We start from the raw sequence: 22,300 nt of genomic DNA, 5'->3' as shown, positions 1-22,300 counted from the left end.
TTGGGGGTGACACTCAGTGCTTGGGGATTTGCTGTGTGCTTGAGGGCGTGCACAACACATGCAGGTGACACTGTGACCTCCCCTTGCCCCCCCACCCCATAAGGATAAGGAACGTGGGCAGATTCACACAGTCCTTTATTACCGAGAGTGGGAACTGCCTCCAGAAAATGAGGGTCCCCGCTCCCTAAAAATAGGATTCTGCAAAGAGGCCTCCACCAGGCTGCCCCCTCCCCCCCCCCCCCAGTGCTTCATCTTTTTTTTTTTTTTTTTTTTTTTTTCTTTTTCTGTTTTTTCTCAGTATTTTACACACCAGTTGGATGTTACCGTCACATGAAGAAGAGAGAGAGACCTGAACAAGATCACGGCTAAGAGCTCTAGAGTTAAAAATGAACACACAGCCCCGAGGTGATGGGGAGGCGGGGGGAGGATGTGGGCACCCTGCCCCACTCCCTTCTTTGGGGACCCCTCACCCCTCAGCTCTGTGCGGCCCTTCCCCAGGCGCGTGGCTCTCCTCTGTTATGTTAAAAAAAGAGAGGATGTGGTAAAAATACAAATGTCCCTAAAAGCATCGTTATTATTATTATTATTACTGTCGTAGCAGAATTATGACTTCACTCCAGATTGTCCATAATGGTCTAATGGGGCTCTCCGGTGGACTCACTGGTGGTGGGACGGGGACAGTGTGCCACTGTGACCCAGGGCCACTTGGAAGGGCAGCACCCCTGTGATGGCTGCTCCTTGGGTTTGGCACGGGGTTCCCCATGCAATGAATGAACCCCAGCAGCTGGGGCACAGCCACTGATGCTTACAGGAACGTCCGAACCATGAAGATGTCCCATCCTGGGGATGTCCCGACCAAGGGGACACGTGCCAAGTGGCAGCAGGAAGACTGGGGTGCAGAGTCCCCATGGTGTCCCCAGGCGGGCAGGGGTGGCCTGTGTCCTGCCAGAGAGCTTTGTGATGTACCCAAGGGACTCTGGGGACACCTGCAGACCGCCTTATCCCTGACATCCAGCAGAGCAGGGAGCCCTTGGAGGGATGCCAAGCAGTGTCATCTGCAATCCTTTGGCACCCACACCATTGGTACCTGGTGGGGATGCCCATCACGGTGGCAGCGGGGAGGTGCCAAGGGACCTTAGGGACACTGCTGGCACTGTGCTGGCTGGATGCTAGCCCCCAAAGCCACCAATGGAGACAATGGCAACAGGGATGGCAACGGTGGCACTGCTCCATCTTCATGCAGTGCCCACAAGGAAGGGGGTGCATGTCAGCCCAGGAGGGGGCACTGTGCCAGGTGCTCCTACCAGGGGCGACAACTTGATGGCACGGTGTGAGGGGGCAGGGGATAAGCCAGGAGGGAGGTAAAGCAGCAAACCCCACCAGAGGCAGTGATGAATGCTCCTGCTTTGGCAAACGAACCGCGGCATGGCTTCCAATCCCTCGGGTGTCCCCGGGGTGGGGACAGGGCAGGATGCGGGGACATCATCCCGCTAGGGTGACACTGGCGGCTAGGAGAGGTTGTGTTGAGTGGGAAGGGAGGGGAGCTTGGCTTGGACCCTCCCCCGTTTCACCAGCAGCCTCCCAAAATGTGGGGTGACGCTGGGGTGAAGGTCTGGGGACTGTGGCTGGAAGCACTCGCACAAGTCTTGCCTTGCAGTGGGGACACGAGGACAAGGATGTCCCCAGCGCCATCCCCAACGCTGTCCCCAACACTGGAGGCTCAGGCTTTCAGCTGGTGCCACTGTGCCACCGCCTGCCGGGGCCGCGCAATCATGTCCTTCCAGTGCTTCACCTCGCCAGGGCCACTCTTCCAGGACAGGTAGATCTGCAGGGGACACAAGGCATCAACGCAACGCAGTCCCCAACCCTTGGGGACAACTTCCCCCATGAAACCCCCATAGACTCAACCTGGTGCCTCTCTGTGGCAACAGTGGTTGTGCTCGTTTGTCATTTTTAGCCTCAAACAAATTAAACCTTGGTTGTCTTCATTTTGCCTCCACCGTGGTGGGGACACAGCGGTGACCCACCTTGCCGATGACATCGTTGCGGCTCAGCCTGTCCTTGTCCATGACGGTGATGACAATGGTGGTCTCACGCAGTCGCTCCGTGGGGATGTCAAAGGAGAAGGACTCGTTGAAGACAGGGTTCAAGCACCTCTTCATCACCACCGTCTTCTTCTTCTCCACCCGTTTGTCCTTGTACATCAACCACACCTTCACGTAGGGATCTGGGGGCACAGTGCGGTTCTCAGCTCCAGCCAGGCAGGCAGCACCATCCCAGCTCCCCAAATCGAGCGCTGGGGGTGATGCCCAACATGCTCATACCTGATGTGCCCCCGATGTCCATGGCTTTGAGATTCCGTGCCTTGATGATGTTCACCACGATGGAGTTGGCGGAGGGGTTGTAGCACAGTGACAGCAAGAGCTCTCCTCGGCTGCCCTGTGGAGCACATAGAGGCTGTCAGGGCCTCCTCAGCCCCAAGAGGGGCTCCCTGGGATAGCCCCAGTCCTGCAGGGCACCCAAAGCCCTCAGGGTCCCACCGGGCAGACAGGCTGGTGGAATGGGGGCATGAAGAGCTGCCCCAAGACTGGGCTTTGGGGCTGAGCAGAAGGAATCACAGAATCACAGAACTGTAGGGGTTGGAAGGGACCTCCAGAGATCATTGCGTCCAACCCCCCTGCCAAAGCAGGATCCCTACACCAGGTGGCACAAAAAAAAAAGGAAAAGGAAAAAAAAAAAGGAAAAAAAAGGAAAAGTGGCCATCACCAGGGGGATGTTCTGGGGTCATCACCAGTGGGACATTTTTGGGGGCTATAGCCAGTGGGATGATCTGGGGCCATCCCCAGTAGGATGTTTCTGCGAAATCCCCAGTGGGACCTTTTTGGGGTCATTCCTAACGGGACATTGCTGAGGTCAGCCCTGGTGGCACACGGTGGGCCAACCTCAGTGGCACATTTCAGTGCAATCCCCAGTGTGTCCCTTTCGGGGCCAGCCCCAAGTGGGACATTTCCTGCAGAAGGAAAAGAAATCTTTCATTTTAGGTCTGCCGGAAATATCTCATTTTGACCCCAAACAAGGATTTAACCCTATTGGGACATCAGAAGGACAGTCACAGCCCCCAGGGGCCCCACCTCCCCATGGGTCTTACGCTGCCGTCACTGCAGGGCTTCAGGTCCTTCCAGAAGGTCTGCATCTGGGTGAGGTCCACCTTGTTGAGGGGGATGGACACCTCCCCAATGGGGTCGTTACGGCTGAAGCGGTCATAGTCCAGGACCTGAAGGTACAGCACCCGCTGCACCACCTTCTCGTAGGGGAACCCTGCGCCGGAGATGGAGGCCATGAGGTGACACCCACGGATGTTGGTGTCCATCCCATTCCCTCCCAGCCCATACCTTCAAAGAGGAAAGTCTCGTTCCAGTGCGGGTTGAGGTTCTTCCGCTTCACCTTGGTCTCCAGCTTGTGCTTTTTGTCAGGTAGCAGGTAGATCTTGACAAAGGGGTCACTGGTGCCGCTGAAGTCCTTGGCTGGCAGCTCCTGTGCCTTCATGATCTTGACGGTCAGGGTGGACTCCTGGAAGTTGTAGCCCACGCTGAACTGGATGCGGCCCAGGTTCTCCCGGTTGGAGCCATCGTGGCCTTCATCATCCTCGGAGCCCGGTGAAAGCTGTGAGAAGGGGACAAGGAGCAGTGAGTGGGGCCGTTGTCCCCATCCCAGCTGCTCTGGCCGCACCGCACAGAGCTCCAAGTGCTGGCTCCCGCAGTTCGGTGGCTGTCAGCAGGCATCAGCCCATCTCCCATCTCCCATTTCCCACCCGCGGGCATTTCCTCAGCTGACCCCTGGCTCCACTCCAGTGGAATGGGGAGCACCAATTAGCCAAATCCCTCCTGACAGTGCAGCCATCATGTCCCCGCGAGGGGGGCACAGCCAGCAAGCCGTAAACAGAGAAGGGGCAGCCAACCCCACGGCAGAGCTCCTTCCCACCACAGGACCCACCATAAGCATCTCACTGGTCAGGGAGTTCACCAGGTCGGAGACAGAGGAGCGTGGCTCCGTCTTGCGATCAGACTCATCCTGCTGTGTCTGCCCGGGCACAGGTGCAGTGTTCACCGCCTTGCCACCAGCTGGCAACCTGCAGAGAGAGAAGGAGTGCCCTAGAGCGGGGCCGGAGGGGAACAGGAGGTGCCTGCAGGACGGGGTGTGCCAGATCCAGGCTGCAAGATGCTGGCAGCCTACAGCAGCCTGGTGCCCTGGATGCACACAGTCTGTGCCAGCACGTGGGTCTCTCAAACCTGGCATGCCACCAGTGTGGTATGGCACAGCCACTGGTCCCCTTAGTGTGGCCAAGCCCAGTTGCTTTGTGCTACAGTGCCTGGTTGATAAGTGTCCCCTTTGCTGTCACCATTGACCCGGGGTCCTTCAGCCCCATCTGTCTCTGTGTGGATCCCAGGAGCTGGGCATGGAGTTGTGAATGGACAGAGCAGCAATGGGCACACGCCAGGACCACGCTGCCACGATGCATGATGGGGACATGGGCACAGAGTGGCAGGGACAGATCCAAGGAAGGAGGGGATGCGCACCCCAGCTGTGGGGATAGCACACGATATAGGGACACACTGACAGACGGAGCACGGCGGTGCCAACCCTGGGGCAAAAAAGGCACGGGCATGCAGACACCCATCAGCACGGCAAGCACACGCAGCACTGATGGAAATGTTGGAGACCTGGGGTGGGGGGGGATGGAGGCGGCACAGGGGCAGCCCCCTCGCACAGGCAGACAGGGAGGACAGAGAGAGCTGGGGAGGTAAAGTCAGGTTAAGAACAGAGCAAAGGTGCCTGGAGCTGCCTGGTGGTGTGCGCCGAGCCAGCAAGAGAAAGGGAGGAAGAGCGAGAGAGGGAAGGAGGAGCGACTTCTGCAGTGGGCCTGGTGGGAGGGAAGGGAGAGAGGAGCGGGACGCACGGAGAGGTCGGCCGCTGGCACGGGAGATTTGCTGTGGTGCTCCTCCAGGATGGGCTGCAAGGAAAGGAAGAAGCTGAGAAATGGGGACAGATGGACGGAGACGTCACGAGGCGCAGAGCTGTCCCTGCTGCAGGGCCACGAGATGGAAGAAGGAGATGGAAGTGTTGGTCATGTGATGGCGGCACTGGGGAACTTGCTAAAACATGGAGCAAAACCAAGGCAAGCGGGGTAAAAATAGCTGGTGGGAGAGAGCGGGGCCACTGCCTTCACATGACAATCGTGCTGGGAGGCACAGCTGCCCTCCTCTAAGGTGGCACTGCCACCAACATGAGGACTCCTGGTGCCACTTGGGAGCTTGAGGCGGCCCCAAAAGAAACCCCAGAGTGAAGGCACAGCTCCCACGGAGCCATCCCTGCGTGTGCACCACGGTGTGGTGCAGCATTTTGGGGATCCCCTTGCCCCGGCAGTGCATCCTCTCCTGGCACGGTGCCCTGAACCCCCCCAGCATGCGGCCATCAGTGATGGGGATGGGGATGGACGGAGGGAAGGAGGGAAGGATGGGGAGGAAGGGGTCAGGGTGTGCTCGGCGTTGCCGCTCTAGCGGGGAGAGCTGCAGCCGTCGCCGTGCCCGCTGCCTGGTCGCTCCAACCTGGGCGCTCCGCGAGGCTGGCCGCCTCCTCCTCCTCCTCCTCCACCCTGCGTCTCGTCCTCCTGCAGGACTGCCCTCTTCCTTCCTCCTACCTCTTGTCCCCCTGAGCGTTCGGCTGGTTCGGCTGCGTCCCAGCGGGTTGCAGGTCGGGGATATTGGCAAAGTCATCTTGCTCTGAGAGTCCCAAAACCAGGGATAACACCACCATCCGGCCTTCCCTGCCCGGCGGGGAGGGAGCAAGACGGGGGGAGAGAAAGAGAGAGGAGAACACAGCATCAGGATGTGGACTACAGGTGGGGATGGACCGGGAGCGCAGCCCCTGCAGAGGAAATGGCATCTGGGGGTGGGTGAGGGCCGTGGGGTGACAGGTGTCAGCGGCATCCTGGGGCCACGATGGCACCACGATGCCAAGTAAAGAGAGCAAAAAGCAAAAGCAGCATTAATGGCTCTGCAGAATGGTCGTAGCTCGCTTGGTGCGTCCCAGCTCTGGGTGGGGGGTCCCACACAAATTAGGGCTGGAACCCATGGAAACAGAGAGCAACACGACCCTGGGGATGGCTGATGAGCCTCAGCTATAAATCAGGAGGCTGGCCAGTGGAGCTGGAGGGAGAGGGCAGAGCCTGTGGGACACAGCGGAGCACAGAGGGGGTCCCCACTGGCAGTGAGCTGGGGATGGATGACGGGATGCCTGCAGCTGAGGGGACCCTCGCACTGGGGGAGGTGACTCCGGGAAGGATGCAGAGGATGGGATATACCTAGCAGTGACGGCATCCCATGGCAAAATATGGGGACGGTGTGCAACAAGATACAGGGAGAGCACACGGCGAGATACAGGGATGGCATGGAGCACCCTGCAGCCTGAGCGGGCACCGAAACTGGGGCCATGCAGCTGGGCACCCCACGTAGGGGGACCGTCACCATTGCATCCCCTCATCCCATGGAGCTGACGGGACCCATGAGCACCGAGCCAGGTTGGGCAGATGGGAGCCCTCCCTGAACCCCTGCCGTGGGCTTTACCCAAGCCTGGAGGAACCGCCGGGGAGAGGAGAAGCCCGCGAGCGAACTTACAGGAAGGACTTCATGTCCAAGCCACGGTTGCGTATTTGCCCCACCACGTGGTCCCAGCTGCCGGGGTTGGAGCGGCTCGTGCGCTGCTTGGAGCCGGCAGCGATGCCCTGGCGCACTTGGCCACCGCGGGAGACCCGGGGGTTGCTGGCGCCGCCGGAGGAGCTGCTGTGGGCCTGGAGGTGGCCCAGGCTCTGGCTTGTGGTCGGCTGGCTGTGGTTGCTGCGCTGATGCTGGCTGAGGGGCTGCTGCAGGCTTTGCTGGCGCATGAGCGTGCGGGGCCTCTGGCATTTGGGGTCGCCTGCTGAGGTGGGGATATACTCAAGGGTAGTGGCTGTGGACAGGGTGGAGTCCTCGAAACTTAGGGAGAGGAAGGGCAGAGGAGAGGAGAGAAAGGAGAAGAAGGTGAAGGGGCAAAATTGGAGGAAGGAAAAGAAGAGAGTTAGCGAGAAGATGCCCCAGTGCAGGGAGCACTCTGGCAGGGGCCAGAGGCTACAGCCAGCGGTTTCTCTGCCTCCCGGCTGCAGCACAGCCTCTCTGCGCTCCCGCGCCGCCATCTCACCACCGCCGCCTGCCCGGTGTGTTCGCAGCGCCCGTCTGACCTCGTCTGCCAGCTGCGTAATGAGGCTGCTGCTGTGGGAAGGCGGGTCCCTTGGTGCCACACGGCGCCCGCTCACGTGCTGCAGCCAGCCCGCCCTGTCCCCGTTACCCCATCCCTCCCAGCACAGCAGCACCCAGGATGCGTGGCACCACCGTCCCCGGAGCATCGCAGCATGCTGGGATGGCGTAATGCACCACACGTTCCCAAGGGTGAAGCCGGGGCACGAGCAGAGCACAACAGGCACACAGCAACAGGGAGAGCAGACGGATCCCGTCGGGTTGGCAAACATGGGGATGTGCATTGCTGTTGGGCACCCTTGGGAAGCCCATGACTCTCATGGATGGGAACAAAGTGTGGCGCCGGGTGCTGCCCACATGCAGAGCAGCAGGTGTGTGGCGTGGTGCCGTTGTGCTGAAGAAGGGCATGCAGCCCAGCCAGCCTGGCTAAAGCCTTGAGGGGGTCCTTGATGCGGGGGGAGCCTTCTTCAGAAGCAGCCTTCCTCCCCAGCACCATGGCTCCTTTGTTGCCCAGGGGCCAGCGGGGCAAAGCTGTGCCATTGTGCACTGCAGCAGCAGGGAGGCAGAGCTGCAGGCAGTGTAAATTTTATATATATATATACATACTTTTATATATATATATATAAAAATAGTAATTAAAAAAAAAAGGGAGGGGGGGGGATGAAGAAAGAGTGAGAGGTGGGAAAAAGAGAGAGAAGAGGGAGGGGAGTGGAGAGCTGGGACAGATCTGGCCCTGAGGCCCCTGGGGCCCAAAGGCACGTGGGGTGCTGTGCCTCCTCCGCGCCCGCCGCCGACCTCCTTTCAGTTTCCTATCAAATCTGAAATTAGTTCCATTTACAACCTCTCCATCATGGGAAACTAAATCTGGCTCTGCTCGGCCCCAAGCCAGCTGGAGGCTCCGGATCTGCCAACACCGCGCCATGTGGGACGTGCATAGGGACAGGGCACCGCAGCCCCCAAATCTGTCCCCATGGGGTTCTGGGGGGCACTGAGGGGCTGGGAGGCAGTGGCACCGGGAGGGCACCAAGTGGCCGTGGGATGATGGCACCGGGAGGTCACTGAGTGTCCGAGGGATGATGCCACCAGAGGGCACTGAGTGGCTGTAAGATGGTGACGGAAGGACAGCACTGAGTGGCCGTGGGATGGTGGCACGGAATGGCCATAGTGTGATGACACCAAGTTCAACCCACGTGGCTCCTGCCCGGGATGCCTTGCACAAGAGGAACCCTGTCCCACAGCAACACCCGAACACAAGTAGGCTGTGTGCAAAGATGCCAAAAAATCCCAATGACTTTGAGGGCGGCATTGCCATCCCCTTAACTCTGTCCATCCCCCTGCACCTGGCTCAGTGCACCACGCAGAGCTCAGCAGCATCCAGCAGAGCCATGCTGCCCTGGGCCCAGCCCCAGCATCCCCACGTCCTTTGCCGGCGCGTTTTTGGGATCTGAACTCAGCGACCGATGGAGCAGGGGCTGCTGCAGCCCCAGTTTGAGGAGGTGGAGAATACAGAGACCTCGAGACCCCGGCCAGCAACCTGCTGCCACCACTTTTTCCCCTAAAGCTCAGATTGTGCCCCAATGCACGGGGTTGCACTGTGGATGGCACATGGACGGCGGAGCAGCGCATCCCCGTGATGTCCCAGCACTGCAGGGATGCGGGCGAGCGGCTCCTGACCCCCCTGAGAAGGGGGGAGAAGGGGGCATCCATCCGGGAGGGCTGTGCGTGCTCACTCACTTGGACAGGCTGAGCTTCCCTGCGGCCAAGTGGCTCTGCACCGTGTGCCAGCGGCCCCTCGCTGCCTTCCCTGCGCCGGGCTCGCTGTGCGCAGAGATGCTGCTCCTCATGCCGTCCTCGGCGCACTGCTGCTTGTCCCCGGGGCGGCCGTCGCGGTCCCCGGCCAAGCCTGCGGTGGCCGATGCTGTCAGCTTAGCCCCTGATAACAGAGAGCCACTGGGCCGGGCCGGCAGACGGACCCCCCCAGGACAGACATGGAAAGGGGCCGGATAGACAGACGGACGTGTCAGGGAGCCATGGTGTGCGGAGGGACAAGGAGGAGGGCACAGAGCCAGAGGTGGACAGACAGACAAGGGACGGACAGAGAGAGAGAGAGAGAGAGAGACATCAGCACTGCCAAAAAAATAAATCAAAATAAACGGGCCGGGGGAGGAGGGGGGGCCTGGAAGGCGTGCAGGGCAGAATGGTACAAATCCAAAAGGGAAAAAAAAAAAACAAACAAAAGACAAAGGGGAAAGGAGCCCTGTCCAAAACGTGCAACACCACCCCGCACTGCCGGGGGCCCCGGGGTTGCTCGTCTCCATGGGGCTGCCCATGGGGCCGGGGGGGGAGGAGGAAGAGGAGGAGGAGGAGGAAGGCGTGTGGGTGCTGCCCATGTAGTCATAGCCCGGTAAGGAGAGACTCACTTGAGGGAAAGGCGCGGGTCACCGTATGGGGCGTAAGGTGAAATGTTTAGAATAAACTCCTTGGGAGGGTACGAGCTCCATTTCTGCTGCACTGTGTTGTCATTGTTATTCCAAAAGTCTCTGTCTAGATCGCTACAGCAGACCGTGGGAAGGGAGAAAGAAGAGGGAAATACAAGAGAGAAAGCTGAATTCCTGCCAGGGGGAGCGCAGCCCCCCGCCCCGGCTGGGCCCTGTGGAGAGAAACAGACAAGACGGATGGACGGACGGATGGCTGCAGAGAGATGGGAGCAGGCTGAGAGGAGAGAAGGGTGCAGAGGGTTAGAGAATTGTGGTGCAGGGCTGCTTCCCAGCATTCTGGCAGCCGGATCTGGAGAGGGATGCAGCAGTGAGTAGAGGGAATCCCATTGCCAGAACTGTCCCCCCTGTGCGCTCCTTTTGGGACATTGTGTGGACACACAGGGATCCCATCCTGCGTCCTGCCAGTATCTGCACAGGCGAAGTGTGCTCCATCCCACAGTGTGTGAGTGTCCCCCACGTGCACCCAAGCTCCAGTGCCACAGTGGCACCCCATTCTGCTGCTGGGGGCCGTGGTGACACCTCCACCCCAACCAAGGGGACAGCAGCTCTCTATGGGGTACTGCAAGACCAGGGATGGATGTTTGGCATAATTGCAGACCACGCACTGCTCGGTATCCCCAGCCTAAAAATCACTGGGACAGCCACCTCTGTCCCCATGGTGCGTCCTCCCGTGGATGCCCTGATCCTGGTGTCCCCACATGTCCATGGATGACAGCAGGCAGGGCACTGTGGCAGTGCCATCCCAGCCCCTCTCCCCCTGCCTTGGCACCTACTTGATGGTTTTCTTCTCACTGCGGCCTCGGCTGGAATCTGGTGTGCCCACAGTCTCCAGGGATGTCTTGTACCGTTTTCCCTGTGGGGACAGCAGAGGGGTCAGAGCCAGGCACTGCCCCCAGGTTGGAGGAGATAATTTCAGGCTTAATTGACCCTGGGTTAATTGATTTGCCATTCTCAGCATAAGGGATGCGGTGGCACACACAGAGGAACTGGGGCTCGGAATCGGGGCAGTGCTGTGCTGTGATTTTCAATGGATGCTCAGCAGGGAGGAGCACAACTAGCGAGTTAGGAGGTTATAGTGGGATACAGGGATGGGGATGGGCTAGCTGTCCTGCTGCAGAGCATGGCCCTGCCATGTGTCCTGCTGCCCCCAGGTGCGCTCACCACCTGCACCCTGCCCCACAGACACTTACCAGTCTGCGCTGGCACCACTGGCAGATGCCACACAGGATGATGGTGACGCTAAGGCTGACGGTGATGATGGCGGAGACGAGGACGACATCGCGGGAGGGGGCCCCTGGGGAGGAGCAGAGCAGAGCTGAGCCTGGGGGACCTAAGTGTGGATGGACAGCCCTCCTGGGGACCCACGGCCACTCCACAGCACCTGTGGCGTGGGCACAAATGGGGAGAGGATCACTAGGGACACATGGCAGGGCCACCACCCTGCCCCATTGCACTACGGGGGGCTGGTGGGACCTCATCCCTGGCATCCACGACTGTAGCTGCTGTTTTCAGAGGCCGTATGTCCATGAAAAAGGTAGATGAGCAAATGCTAAATGTTCAGAACAAAAATATGTCGAATGGATTCCTAATAAACGTTAAAACCTGGCCACGGTGCCATCCATGCCCAGACATCCCCACCACCAATGTGGACAGAGAGGCTGGAGCGAGCCCACCCCGAGCCGTGCTGCAGTATAAATATTAAACAATAATGGTTAATAATTAATTCACCCGCAGCCCTTGTTATTGTAATGAAATTTGCCAGTGGCTCCGGCGCTTGCATGAGTCACGGCAGCCGGACCCCACGCCCTGCTCCCACGCCTGAAGCCCACAGGGGGACAACAGGTGACAAAGCACTGGCAGCCTCCATCCTTGGGGGGCGAGGCAGGGGCACGGTGGCAATAAGAGTTGGATGAGTGCCCCTGGAGCCGGGTGCCGGGAGGGCCAGCAGGTGATGGTGCCACCAGGGATGGGTGGCACTGTGGGATGGGGACCTGGGATACACACGTGCTACAGAACTGGGCGGGGAGGGAGGGGGGGGATCCGGCGCTTGGTCACGAGGCCCCGTGTATAGAACCCGCTTAGCAACTGTTGCCTAGGAGGGAATTTGGGACCAGCCCTTAATTTCTAACATTTAGAAAGAGCCATGGAGGAGTGTGGCGCTTAGCACAGTGCTGGAGGCAATGGGGCTGAGCTCTGCTCGCAGCTGCCCCATATGGGGACATGGTGACACATGGGATGCCGTCCTGGCATTGCATCCCGGTGCTCCAAGTGCTGAGAATCCACCGTGCTTCTGCCCTTCTGGTATCCACTGTATCCCCAAGGGAAGGGCAGATGGGAAGGTGTCAGCTGGAAAATGCAGCTCCAGCGATGCAAGTGCATGGACGCAGGGACTGTGCCCTGTGCCAGTGGCTGCCACTTCTCACAGGGTCAAGTTCATCTCTAGTATAATCCCATAAAGGGAAATTAAAAGGGAGAAGGACGGCGTGCTGCAGGCATGACGCTGAGGATTATCCCTCTTAGAGCGAAGGAGAAAGCAGAGGATGCTGTCACCAAGGGGACTTTGGCTCCTGCCCCGGCGACATCGCGGGGTCACACGCCCCCGGCTCCGCTGGGCAGTGCTGCAGCAGCACTCACAATGAGTTGTTTTCCAGTCAATTAGCATCGCTTAATTAAGCAGAGAAACCGAGCGCAGAGCTCCCAGCTTGTCTCCAGCTGCAGGTGCTGCCCAGCGTGCAGAGAGGTGGCACGGGGGGGAGACACGGCCCCTGCCTGGGAAGGATGGGCACCCTGAGCACCCCTATGACCGCGTCACGCTCACGGCACTTCAAAAAGGGCACAGATCCTGAAAACGGCCAATTCTCCAAATGTTCTGCGGGGAGCATCAAAGCACGGAGCCTCCTCTCGAAGCTCCCAAAATAACCCCCGCCTGCTGCGCTCCCGGGAAGCGCGATCGCAGCCGCTCCCCGTAGCCGGCGTGCACGGCTCCGCGCCGAGGCTCTGTCGCGTGCCAAGCGCCGGCAGCGGAAGGGGAAGCGGGCGAGGGTGCCAAGAGCGCCCGCAGCCACCGAGGGATGAGATGGCGAGCCCAGGGATGGAAATGGGGCGCCCGGTCCTGGTGGGTGTGGGCTCAGAGCATCGCTGTGCGCCACAGGAGCACCGCCCCGCGCTGTGCCGTGCAATGGGGCAGGAGTGAAGCGGCCGCGGTGCCACAGCGGGGCTTCCCAGATGCCGCTCGCCTGGTGCCACGCCGTTCGTTCCTCCCTTGCTCATCCTCCTACCCATTTGCTAGATATTTTCCAAAGCTCTTATTTTTAGGTTGCAGCTGAGAAGCTGCGAATTTGCAGCTTTGTGCTCCTGTGCAGGATGCAGGGGGAGCTGAGATGGAAGCCCCCAGGAGGAGAGTGCACGGCCACTCAGCCAGTGCTGCTGGTGGCCACCCCAGCAAGCTGCTGGCCACGCTTTCAGCACCTGTCTCCACCGAGCACTGCTGCTCATCATGCTAGGAGCGCCCAGGGCGAGAGGGTTGGGAACAGGCGTCTGCTTTCCATCTGTGCATTTGTCTGTCTATCCGCATGCCCCCCTCTCCAACACACCCATCCATCTCTCCAGCCACCCGTCCATCCCTCGTACACAGCTGTCTCTCCATCCAGCCATCTGGCCAGCCCCCGGAGCTGCCAGTCTGTCCATCCCTGCCTCCGTCCACACCAAGCCGCCCACCCCAGGGACCCCCAACACCTCCCCAGTCCCTCTCTGCTGGGAATGCCAACACTTCAGGTGCAAAAGGTGGCAGCAGCACCCATGGGCACCCTTCCAAAATACCGGCACTGTGCCCTCCTGGTGCCACATACCCTCCTGCAGCATGGCACAGGGAGGGGCAGTGGGGACCCCCAGGGCACCATGTCCTCATGCCCACGTCGGCTGGGTGCATCTGCACGCAGAGGGCAGCACATGGATGCACTCTTCCCCCAGTGCTCTCCTGCAGTCAGGTTATTTTCAGCTCAGGATTTCCGGAGACATGCGTGGTTTCTCTGCTTTGTGCTTCCCGCTTCTGATGAGCACCTGAGCCCCCCAGAACTTTGCATACCCACAGATGCCCAGCCATCAAACCAAGCACTACCTCCCTTGTCAGCATCCCAGCTCCTGACATCCTTGTGACATCCCGTGTCCTCCAGCACAGATAGCTCTGGCTCAGCCCCAGCTGTCTTTCCAAAACATGGCCCCATGTGTACAGCCTCCTCCTTCTCCTCACCCCCGTCTCCACAGAGGGACCCTGAACTGCACCCTCAGTGATGCACTCACACCCCAGGACAGTGGGAATGGTCACCTATGGGGCAGCAGGGCGGGTCCCCATCTCCATCTCCATCTTCATGCATCCCACCATAGGGGTACCCTGGCTTGGACAGAGAGAATCGTGCCACATGCTGTGCCCTCCCTCCCTCCCTCAATGCCTCGGCTCCGTCTCCAGCAGCGCCATCAGCCGCTTCCCTTTCAAACCTCATTAACTCCCCCCAAGGTGACCCGCTCTCTCCTGCAGCACGGCCAGGAACGGAGCTGCCCGGGGATGATACCCAGGGACAGGAGACCCTGCATGCTCCCGGGGCACCCCAAGCTCACAGCTGGTTGCACGGCACGGCATGATGGCACGATGGCACCATGGGGCACAGGACCAAGTTGCCGTGCCCCCAGCACACCATGCCCCATGGTGTGCCCTCAGCCTTGTCCCCAAGTCCCCGCTGTTCCTGCTTAACACTCAGGCTGGCGCTCTGCCTTTGTACACAGCCACCGCGCACCAGCCCCACTGTCTGCTCTTCGAAAGCCCTTCCCCTGCTGAATTCATCTATAATAGATATTGGAGCTGAGCCCCCAGGGGCTGGGGGGTGGCAGTGATATTATCAGCATCTGTCTTCATTCCCCTCGTCTCTCTCCGCCCTTCCCCAGCAGGCTGAAAAGCCGCGAGATCAGGCAGAGAAAAGCCACCTCTGGTTCCGCTCTGCTCCTTTGCACCGGGGGATCGACCACAGCTCCCCATCCCCATGTCCCTGTGTCCCCATCAGCTGGCCCATCCTCATCCCCATCCCCATTCCTATCCTTATCCCTGCCCTGATCCCTGTCACTATCTCTGTCCCCATCCCCATCTCCATCCCAGGCACTCCCATGGGCACCCCACTTCCATGGGGACAGGACAGGGCTGCATGGGGACATGGGCATAGGCAGGGAACGTGCAGGACACAGCAGATGCCTGGCTCCTGGCAAGGCACACTGGGTTATTTATCTGCACCCGCAGGGATGAGGACGCAGGTGGGGAGCGAGGACGAGGATGCAGGTGGGGAATGGTGACCACAGCGCCCTGCACCTGTCTGGGGCACAGGAATAGAGCATTTGGGTGCAGTTGTTGCGGGAGAGGGGAAGAGGAGGTCTCACCCATTGTGCACATAGCTGGTGACACTGAAGTTACCCCCATCACCCCGTGCATCTCCCCCACAGCGGCAACAACAGTGCTGGCTGTGCCCATGGAGAGCGCAGCACTGGGGAGAGAGTGCTGCTGGCACCTGGTCCCTATGCTGTCCTCCTCTTGGCACCCCAGCTGTCCCCAAGGCCACCTATATCCAGTGGCTTGGCCATGGGTGCCAAACTCAGAGGGGGGAACGGAACCATGGAGCAGCAGAGGGGCAGGCAGGTGAGCAGCGAGCAGAGCAGATGGTGCCCTGGTGTCAGCCACTGCGGCACCCTGATGCTATAGGGCCAGTTTCATAGGGATGCCCCACGTAGTGGGAGAGCCGGGAGTGGGACCAAGGGACAGAAGGGGTGTGTGCTCCGTCCCAATGCCAACCTTGTGAAGGCACGGCAGTCACAGGGGGCAAGGAGGATGTGACTCCGGGAGCAAATCGGGGGTGCGCTGGAGGGGGAATGAATCCAGTGCAGAGCCTGGGCTGCAGAAAGGGTGAGCAAGGGGCTGCTGGGGACCTGTCCCATCTCCCCACTGTCATCGCATTGCCGGGTGACCTTGGGCCACCGGCTGATCCCGCAGGAGATCCCAGCTGGACAGTGGCACCGAGCGGGAGACAGCGTCCCCTCGAAGGCTGTCAGCGCTGCCGCCCGCCACGGGTGACAATGTGTGGTGGTGCCCCTCGGCGCGGCCGCATCCCGCAGGCCTGCAGCTCACGGTGCTCTGCCACGCGTCCCCGTGATGTCCCCATGTCCTTCTGCCGGCGGCTATCACCGAGCCACGCCGTGCCATCGCCGCTCGGGCACCGCGGTGGCCGCACGCCCGCCACCTCCTCCCCGCCAGCGCCCCACATTCTTGACGACGGGGCCGAGCGGCGCCCGGGGAGCGTGAGCTCAGCAAAACGGCGGCGTGCAGCCCCCTCCCCAAAGCACGCAGCCCAGCACGGGAGGGGGGCGAGGAGGGGGCTGCGGAATCCCACCAGGGAGGGGGCTGCGAGGTCGGGGGCTGCACCGCGGAGGGAGGGGGGGGGGGGAAGGAGGGGATGCTCCGCAGGAGCGTGACTCATTTGAAAGCGGCAGCGGTGACTTTCTCCGCGGAGCAGCGCTCGGTGCGGGAGAAAAGGGGGGACCCGCGGGGCGCGGTGCCGGTGCGGGGCGGCCTCACCTGCGCTCGCAGCCTCCGGGTCGAGGTACATGGCGGCGGGGCTCGGCGGGGCTCATCAGACGGCGGCGGCTGCAGGAGGCGGCGAGGCGCGGGGCGTGGGTGCCGCGGGGGCAGCGGGGGGCGGCGGAGCGGCCGGGGCCGGCATGCGGCGGCGGGGGGGGCCCGGGAGCCTCGCGGTGTTCGGTGCTGCCCGCCCGCTGCCTGCTGCCGGCTGTGCGTGTGCGTGTGTGTGCGTGTGCGGGTGTGTGCCACGGTCGCGCATCCACTTGCTGCTCGCTGCTGGCGGGAGAGGAAACTGCAGCCGGCAGGGAGGGAGGGAGGGAGGGAGAGAGGGAGGAGTGGGGGAGAAGGGCGGGGGGGCTCCGGTTCTGGGGACCCACCCGGGGAGCGGCGGGGATGCGCGCCGGGTGGGAGCGGAGACGCGCAGACAGCGCACGGACGCGTTAATGCGCGGTGACACGCACGGGGTGCCGCACCCTGCCCGCTATCCCGCGGGGACACGCGTCAGGTGCCCGCTCCGCACCGCTCCCAGCCCTCGGGCTCCCGGAGCAGCCCCACTCCGCACCGCTCCACGCCCGTTTTTCCCGGTGCCGGGGCTCTGCGGGCAGAGCGGCGGCGGAGGGCCGTGAAAAACGCGGAGCGGAGCTACGGAGCAACGGAGTGGGGCATCCCCCCTTCCCCCTCCTCTTCCCAGCCCCGCCCTTGGGCAATTTGTGCCCGGCTTTTATTGCCTCGTTAACATTTGCTATAGAGATGCAGGCGAAAAGCAAACAGACGGGAGAGCGGCTGCTGGCGGTGTGCAAACAGCGGGGCCGGCACCTTCCTGCATCCCCAGCCCCGGAGCGGGGCCGCGGCCGTGGGCCTGGGGCAGCCTCCCCGGTGGAGGCGGACGGGCTGGGGGACTGCTGGGGGTCTGTTCTTGCGCGCACACGGTGCGGGCAGTTGGATGGGATCGCATCCCAGCGTCTGATGGGAGCCAGGGCTACGGCCTCGCGGGGAGGGGGGCTCAGTGGGAGCCATCCCGAGCCGGGCACATCCACGAACCTGCAGTAGTGGATGCTCGTGGGGCTAAACCCACGCAGGATGGCTGTGAGTCTGCAAGCACCTCCTGGGAGCAGAGAGCTCGCTTTAAACTAGGGGTGGGTGCTGAGCAGGGGGGAGGTGGCTTTGGAGCCAACGAGGCGCCGTGCGCCCAACTCCTGCCACGCCAACTAGGGGAAGTGTAGCTTTATTTTGATTTTTTTTTTCTCCCCGTATGGGAACCTTCTCATTAAACCCTTGGCACAACCCCCTGCTTTCGCTCTGCTTTTCTCCGTTCTCTTCCCACGCACTCTCGCTCTGAGCGCTGAAATCCCCGTCCCTGCGCTCAGACATCCCGGCAGCTCCGTAACCTCCCACACCCATACAGCCTCTGTCGCCGCTGCTTTCATCGGGGCCGGGTGGGTGTGCGGCACTGCTGACTCACAGCGCCGGGAGCGCTCCCCTTCCCATCCGGTTCTGGGCTTTCCCAAGGTGGTGGAGGTGGACCTCGATTTGTGGTCCCTGGGAGTCCCCTCGCTCCCTGCCTCCTCATGGTGGATATATGTGCCCCAGCTCCACCTTTTTCCTCTGATATAGCCCACACAATTCGGCCACACCAAAGCCCTGGGCATCCCAAACCTCTGGACCATTAGAGCTCTGTCACCTTGAATCCCTGGGCATCCCAAATCTCTGCGTATCCCAAAGCGCTGGACAATCAGAGCTCTACCACCTCGAATCACTGGGCACCCCAAAGCTCTTCTAAGTCGCTGGACAATAGAAGTTCTGTCACCCTAAATCTCAGCCCTGGCCACCCCAAATCCCCAGACAAGCAGAGCTCTGCCATTCCACATCTCTGGGCAGCCCAAAGCCCTTGGCATCCCCAGTCTCTGGACAACCCAAATCCATGGGTATCTGAAACCTCTGGACAATTGGACCTCTGCTATCCTGAATCCATCCCCAACCCCTGGGCATCACAGAGCCCTGGACAATCAGAGCTCTGCTACCTTGGGAATCTTAAACTTCTGTTTATTCGAAACCTGTGGACAGTCAGAGCTCTGCCACCCTGTATCCTTGGGCACCTCAAAGCCCTGCTCACCCCAAATTCCCAGACAATCAGTGTTAAACCATCCCCTATCTCAAGGGCAGCCAAACTCCTGAACATTTCAAACTTCTGGACCACCAGAACTCTTCCAGACCAAATACCTGAGCATCCCAAACCCCTGGACAGCCAGGGCTCTGCCACCCTGAATCCTTGGGCATCACAACCCACTTGGCCAACCAGAGCTCTGCCATTGAAATCCTTGGATATCCCAACCCTCTGGCCATTCCAAACCCTTCGACAATCAGATCTCTGCCACACTGGGCTGCCAGAACCCCTGGGCACCTCAACCCCGCATTTCTGGAGGAGGTGCAGGCATGGGGCTTTCACCACCAAATTGCAGTTTTCAGTTCCCAGCCACTTCAGCTCTAGCACAGCTCAGAAGAGGGTTGTCCTACGCCTTTCTTCTTGCCTCCTCTTTTGTTTTGTTGATGGAGAGAAAATGGGTATTTCTTCCCCTCTCTCCCTACTGAAAAAAAAAAAAAAAAAAAAAAAGAACTTTTTCTTTTCTTTTCTATTGTTCAAAGCCTTTTGTACAAATTAATCTTTGGGTGGAGGCCAAGCCTGTGAAAATTTCATGTGAAATGATGAAATTTTCTGAGCCTAACAGGAGTAATTACAGGGGGTTAGGAAGCAAACTATTTTGCAGCTTTGACAAGAGCAGGCTGTGACCTGGCACTTGTTACAGCTAATAAAAATGGTAATGAACCACAGCAACAAGGCAGCTCTCCATCTCTTTCCTTCTTCTCTGGGCACTTTGGCCCTCTGCAGGTTGTCCCCAGGGGTGATGAGGATGGGGGACTGCAAAAGCTGCCAACCAGGTGGAGATTTCCGAGCACCAATACAGTTTGCCATGGGCATGGCAATGCTGTTTGCTTTGTGTGATGGGGACCAGCCCTTCAGGGTGCCATGCTGCATCGTGCCACGCCAGTGCAAAGAGACAGTGTGTCTCTGGGTGCCAGTCATGATTCCCAAGGAATGTTGTTCCTCCAGGAAAGCACAGTGGGGATTTCAGACTGAAATCTGTGGGGTGAGCTGGGAGACCACTGACATGGAGCATGCCAATGCAAACCTACTACCCAGTTCAGGTGCTGGGGGTGGTGGGCATAGGCTGCAACCCTCCTGCCCAGTGCGGGGCTGAGCTGCAGCCCCCATCTCCTCCTCTGCATCTGGATGGGTCTGGGCATCCCTTCCCTGCTGAGCCACGAGTGGTGGAAACATCAACACGAGAACCTGAGCCACCCTAAATCTCCTTTCCCTGGGGCTGCACCCCATGGCAAGGATGGTAAATGTGGTGCAAGAGAGGATGAGCACAAGAGCAGCAGTAGTGCTTGGGCATCCTCAATCTCTGTCTGCTCCTGGCTGAACTTGCCCTGTGCATCCTCAGCATGAGACCCTCCTTGGGGACGATGCTGGGTGCCGTGGGAGCAGTGCTGTGCACCGTGGGGACCTTGTGTAGCAGCTGCCACCAACTGGGAAAGGCAGCAGGTGGGGGCTGAAGGTCATGCTTCAGACTTTGCCCATGCCTGGCAGCTGGTGGCTGGCAAGACAGCACTGAGACTCCGCTACTCTGCAGCAGCCATGCGATGAAGGGCACCCCACGAGCCCCAAGGTGTATTTTGGCAAGCAGTGCCTCTTGGATCCCACATCCACTTTTGTCCTTCCGACAGCACCAAGCCACAAGCCAGTGTTCTTCCCCTCCTTCCCCCAGTGCTGACGCTGTGCTGCACCATGCTGCCAGGTGGTGCCCTCCCTTGTTTGATTTGCCATGAAATAAAGGGCTGGATGATTGCTCCAGCGCCTGGCCTGATGCATCTCCGACGCCTGGGCAGGGGGCCCAGGGCAGGGCAGCAGTTGTTAGAGGACAGCTTTTGTGGTTCAGGAGTCAGGTTGCCATCAATTAGGTAGCTCTCGCTCCACCCTGACTCAGCAGGTCCATAGGAGCTGGGCGCCATGAGTATGTCCTGAGCACCAGAAACCATGGGAGCATCCGTGGATGGGATGGTGTGCCCTTGGGGTGTGACCATGGGGCTGGAAATAGGGTTCCCTGGCAAAGGGTTTGGGGGTAATGCTGGCCCTGGAGTGCTGGGAATGGCTGCCCGTGCTGCTCTGCCCTCCCAGCTAAAGCACTCCGCGTTCCGCACTTGTGCCATTAGTAATAGGTGCACCATAATGAATGATGCCCTCTATTAGGTACGCCCTTAGTCCCATCAGGCCCACAGCACATTGCAGGGTGGGCAGAAGGCAGCCAGGCTATGCCATTAGCGATGGATCCTGCTCACTACCACTGGTGTTTCACCAGGCAGCAGGCACAAATTGGGCATCATACACCAGGCAGTGGGCACAAGTCTGGGTTCCTTGGCACCTCCAGCATTGGGGTAGAGGCAGGAGCCTGGCTCCACTGTAGGGGAATGGGGGTGGGGGTGTAGCCAGTCACTGGGAATATGAGGAAGGGGTTTGGTTATCTCACTCCAGTAAGGAGCAGCCCCTGCAGGGAGCGCAGTGGGTAATGTGCTTAGCAGAAAAGTTCCTAATGGCCGTGGTTATTAAGAACAGGTTGTGCCAAACCCCTCTAATAGCGTTCTTAAGCGCAATCGCTGATGGAGAAGATAAGAAAGCAGAGGGCAGAGCGGCGCTGCGCCTTTCAAGCAGTACCACGGCACACTCATTAAAGAACTGGACCCTTCCCAGGCAGATGGAGATGATGCTGTTGGTGCACCCATGCAGCCCCACCCCTGCAGGGCTGTGCCATCTGAGGACATTTGGCAGTGACACGTGGGGCAGAGCCCCTTGGTCCCATATTCTCGCTGGGAGAAGATGCATTCTATGCTACCTGCAGGGAACAGGAAGACCCAGACCATCACGAGTCCTGGGGCATCTTATGGGGATAGTAGCAGTGTGCAATTTGGGGCAGCACAAGGATTTGCCATTCCTGCTCCACTGATGGGCTCCCCATGCCAGCACAGGGAGACACTTCAGGATGGGGCAGTGTCAGTTCTTATGGCTCTCCTATGCCACACCCTTGTGGAGGAGGCAGCTTGTCCCCAATGGGAAGAGCAGAATGACTTCCCTGGCCCAGGGACAAAGCAGGGTTCTGCCCTTTGGGACCTTGGGGTCAGACTGTTCTACTCACTGGGGAGAAAGTCACCAAGGTAGGCAGAGGATGAGGTGGGATGTGGGGTGAGATAGGCTATGGGCTATGGGCTATGGGGTGGGACTGGGATGGGATGGAAGGGAAGGAAATGCAATGGGAGGGGATCGAGCAGGGTGAGATGGGACATGGTGGGATGGGACAGGGTTTAGATGGGATGGAGATGCATGGAGATGAATGGAAATGGCATAGGGATGGGATGGGATGGGATGGGATGACTAACTAAGCGAAGTGCCTCTGGCCCTATCTGCAATATTTTTGGGTTCAAAGTGTGGGTGAGACCATGCTCCTTCTCAGCCAGTGGAAATACACCCCAAGGCAGGCAATTCCTGCAGGGGGTGCAGAGGGAGGAGTGGGGCAGTGCTCAGCCAAACTAAGTGAAGTGGGGAACTGGTAAGGTCTCAGTGGGCAGGAGCGGACAGGGGCTTGGTGCAGACCCAGAGGTGGAAAGTGGTCTGGATCTGTGGCACAGGAAGTACAGCCAGAGGCTCTGCTCCCTGCTTCTTCATCCTCACCCTCCCTGCACATCCCAGGTCTGTCATGGGCTCCATCCCAACCCAGGGAGCTTCTCTCTTTGTGACTCAACTGCAGCTGCTTTCCCTGATGGAATCCCCCTCCACGGCTGAGTGTCAC

At 60.0% G+C, this 22,300-nt stretch overlaps 1 protein-coding gene across 6 annotated transcripts; it reads right to left on the bottom strand.

The window, feature by feature from the left end:
- Positions 1-278: 278 nt before the first annotated feature.
- Positions 279-16,550, bottom strand: SYT7 (synaptotagmin 7). Of its 6 annotated transcripts, none has more exons than XM_031613913.2 (13): positions 16,398-16,550; positions 10,978-11,081; positions 10,561-10,640; positions 9,710-9,841; positions 9,024-9,239; positions 6,675-7,031; positions 5,699-5,824; positions 3,994-4,129; positions 3,393-3,663; positions 3,149-3,318; positions 2,325-2,439; positions 2,028-2,227; positions 280-1,825 (listed from the first exon to the last, which is right to left on the bottom strand). In XM_031613913.2, the coding sequence occupies exons 1-13, from the start codon at positions 16,426-16,428 to the stop codon at positions 1,721-1,723; spliced, it is 2,043 nt and encodes a 680-aa protein (XP_031469773.1). In that variant the 5' UTR covers positions 16,429-16,550; the 3' UTR covers positions 280-1,720. The 6 variants fall into 6 exon arrangements, with proteins under 6 accessions (XP_089996446.1, XP_089996448.1, XP_031469773.1 ...); XM_090140321.1 differs by lacking the exon at positions 16,398-16,550 and adding an exon at positions 11,169-11,770; XM_090140323.1 differs by lacking the exons at positions 5,699-5,824; positions 6,675-7,031 and having other exon boundaries at positions 16,398-16,549.
- Between the last annotated feature and the right edge of the window lie 5,750 nt (positions 16,551-22,300).

Source organism: Phasianus colchicus, chromosome 5, assembly GCF_987193195.1.
Source record: "Phasianus colchicus chromosome 5, bPhaCol1.hap1.1, whole genome shotgun sequence".
NCBI lineage: Eukaryota > Metazoa > Chordata > Aves > Galliformes > Phasianidae > Phasianus > Phasianus colchicus.
Note: the sequence above shows the minus strand (reverse complement) of the source record. Positions and strands in the feature narration are given on the sequence as shown.

Excerpts from the sequence above, each read along its gene's own strand:
- SYT7 (XM_090140320.1), bottom strand. The coding sequence starts at position 9,679 with ATGGGCAGCACCCACACGCCTTCCTCCTCCTCCTCCTCTTCCTCCTCC. Across the intron at positions 2,440-3,148 it reads AGCCCTGCAGTGACGGCAGC|GGCAGCCGAGGAGAGCTCTT; the intron begins GTAAGACCCATG and ends TGTGCTCCACAG. Across the intron at positions 1,826-2,027 it reads GCAACGATGTCATCGGCAAG|ATCTACCTGTCCTGGAAGAG; the intron begins GTGGGTCACCGC and ends TGTCCCCTGCAG.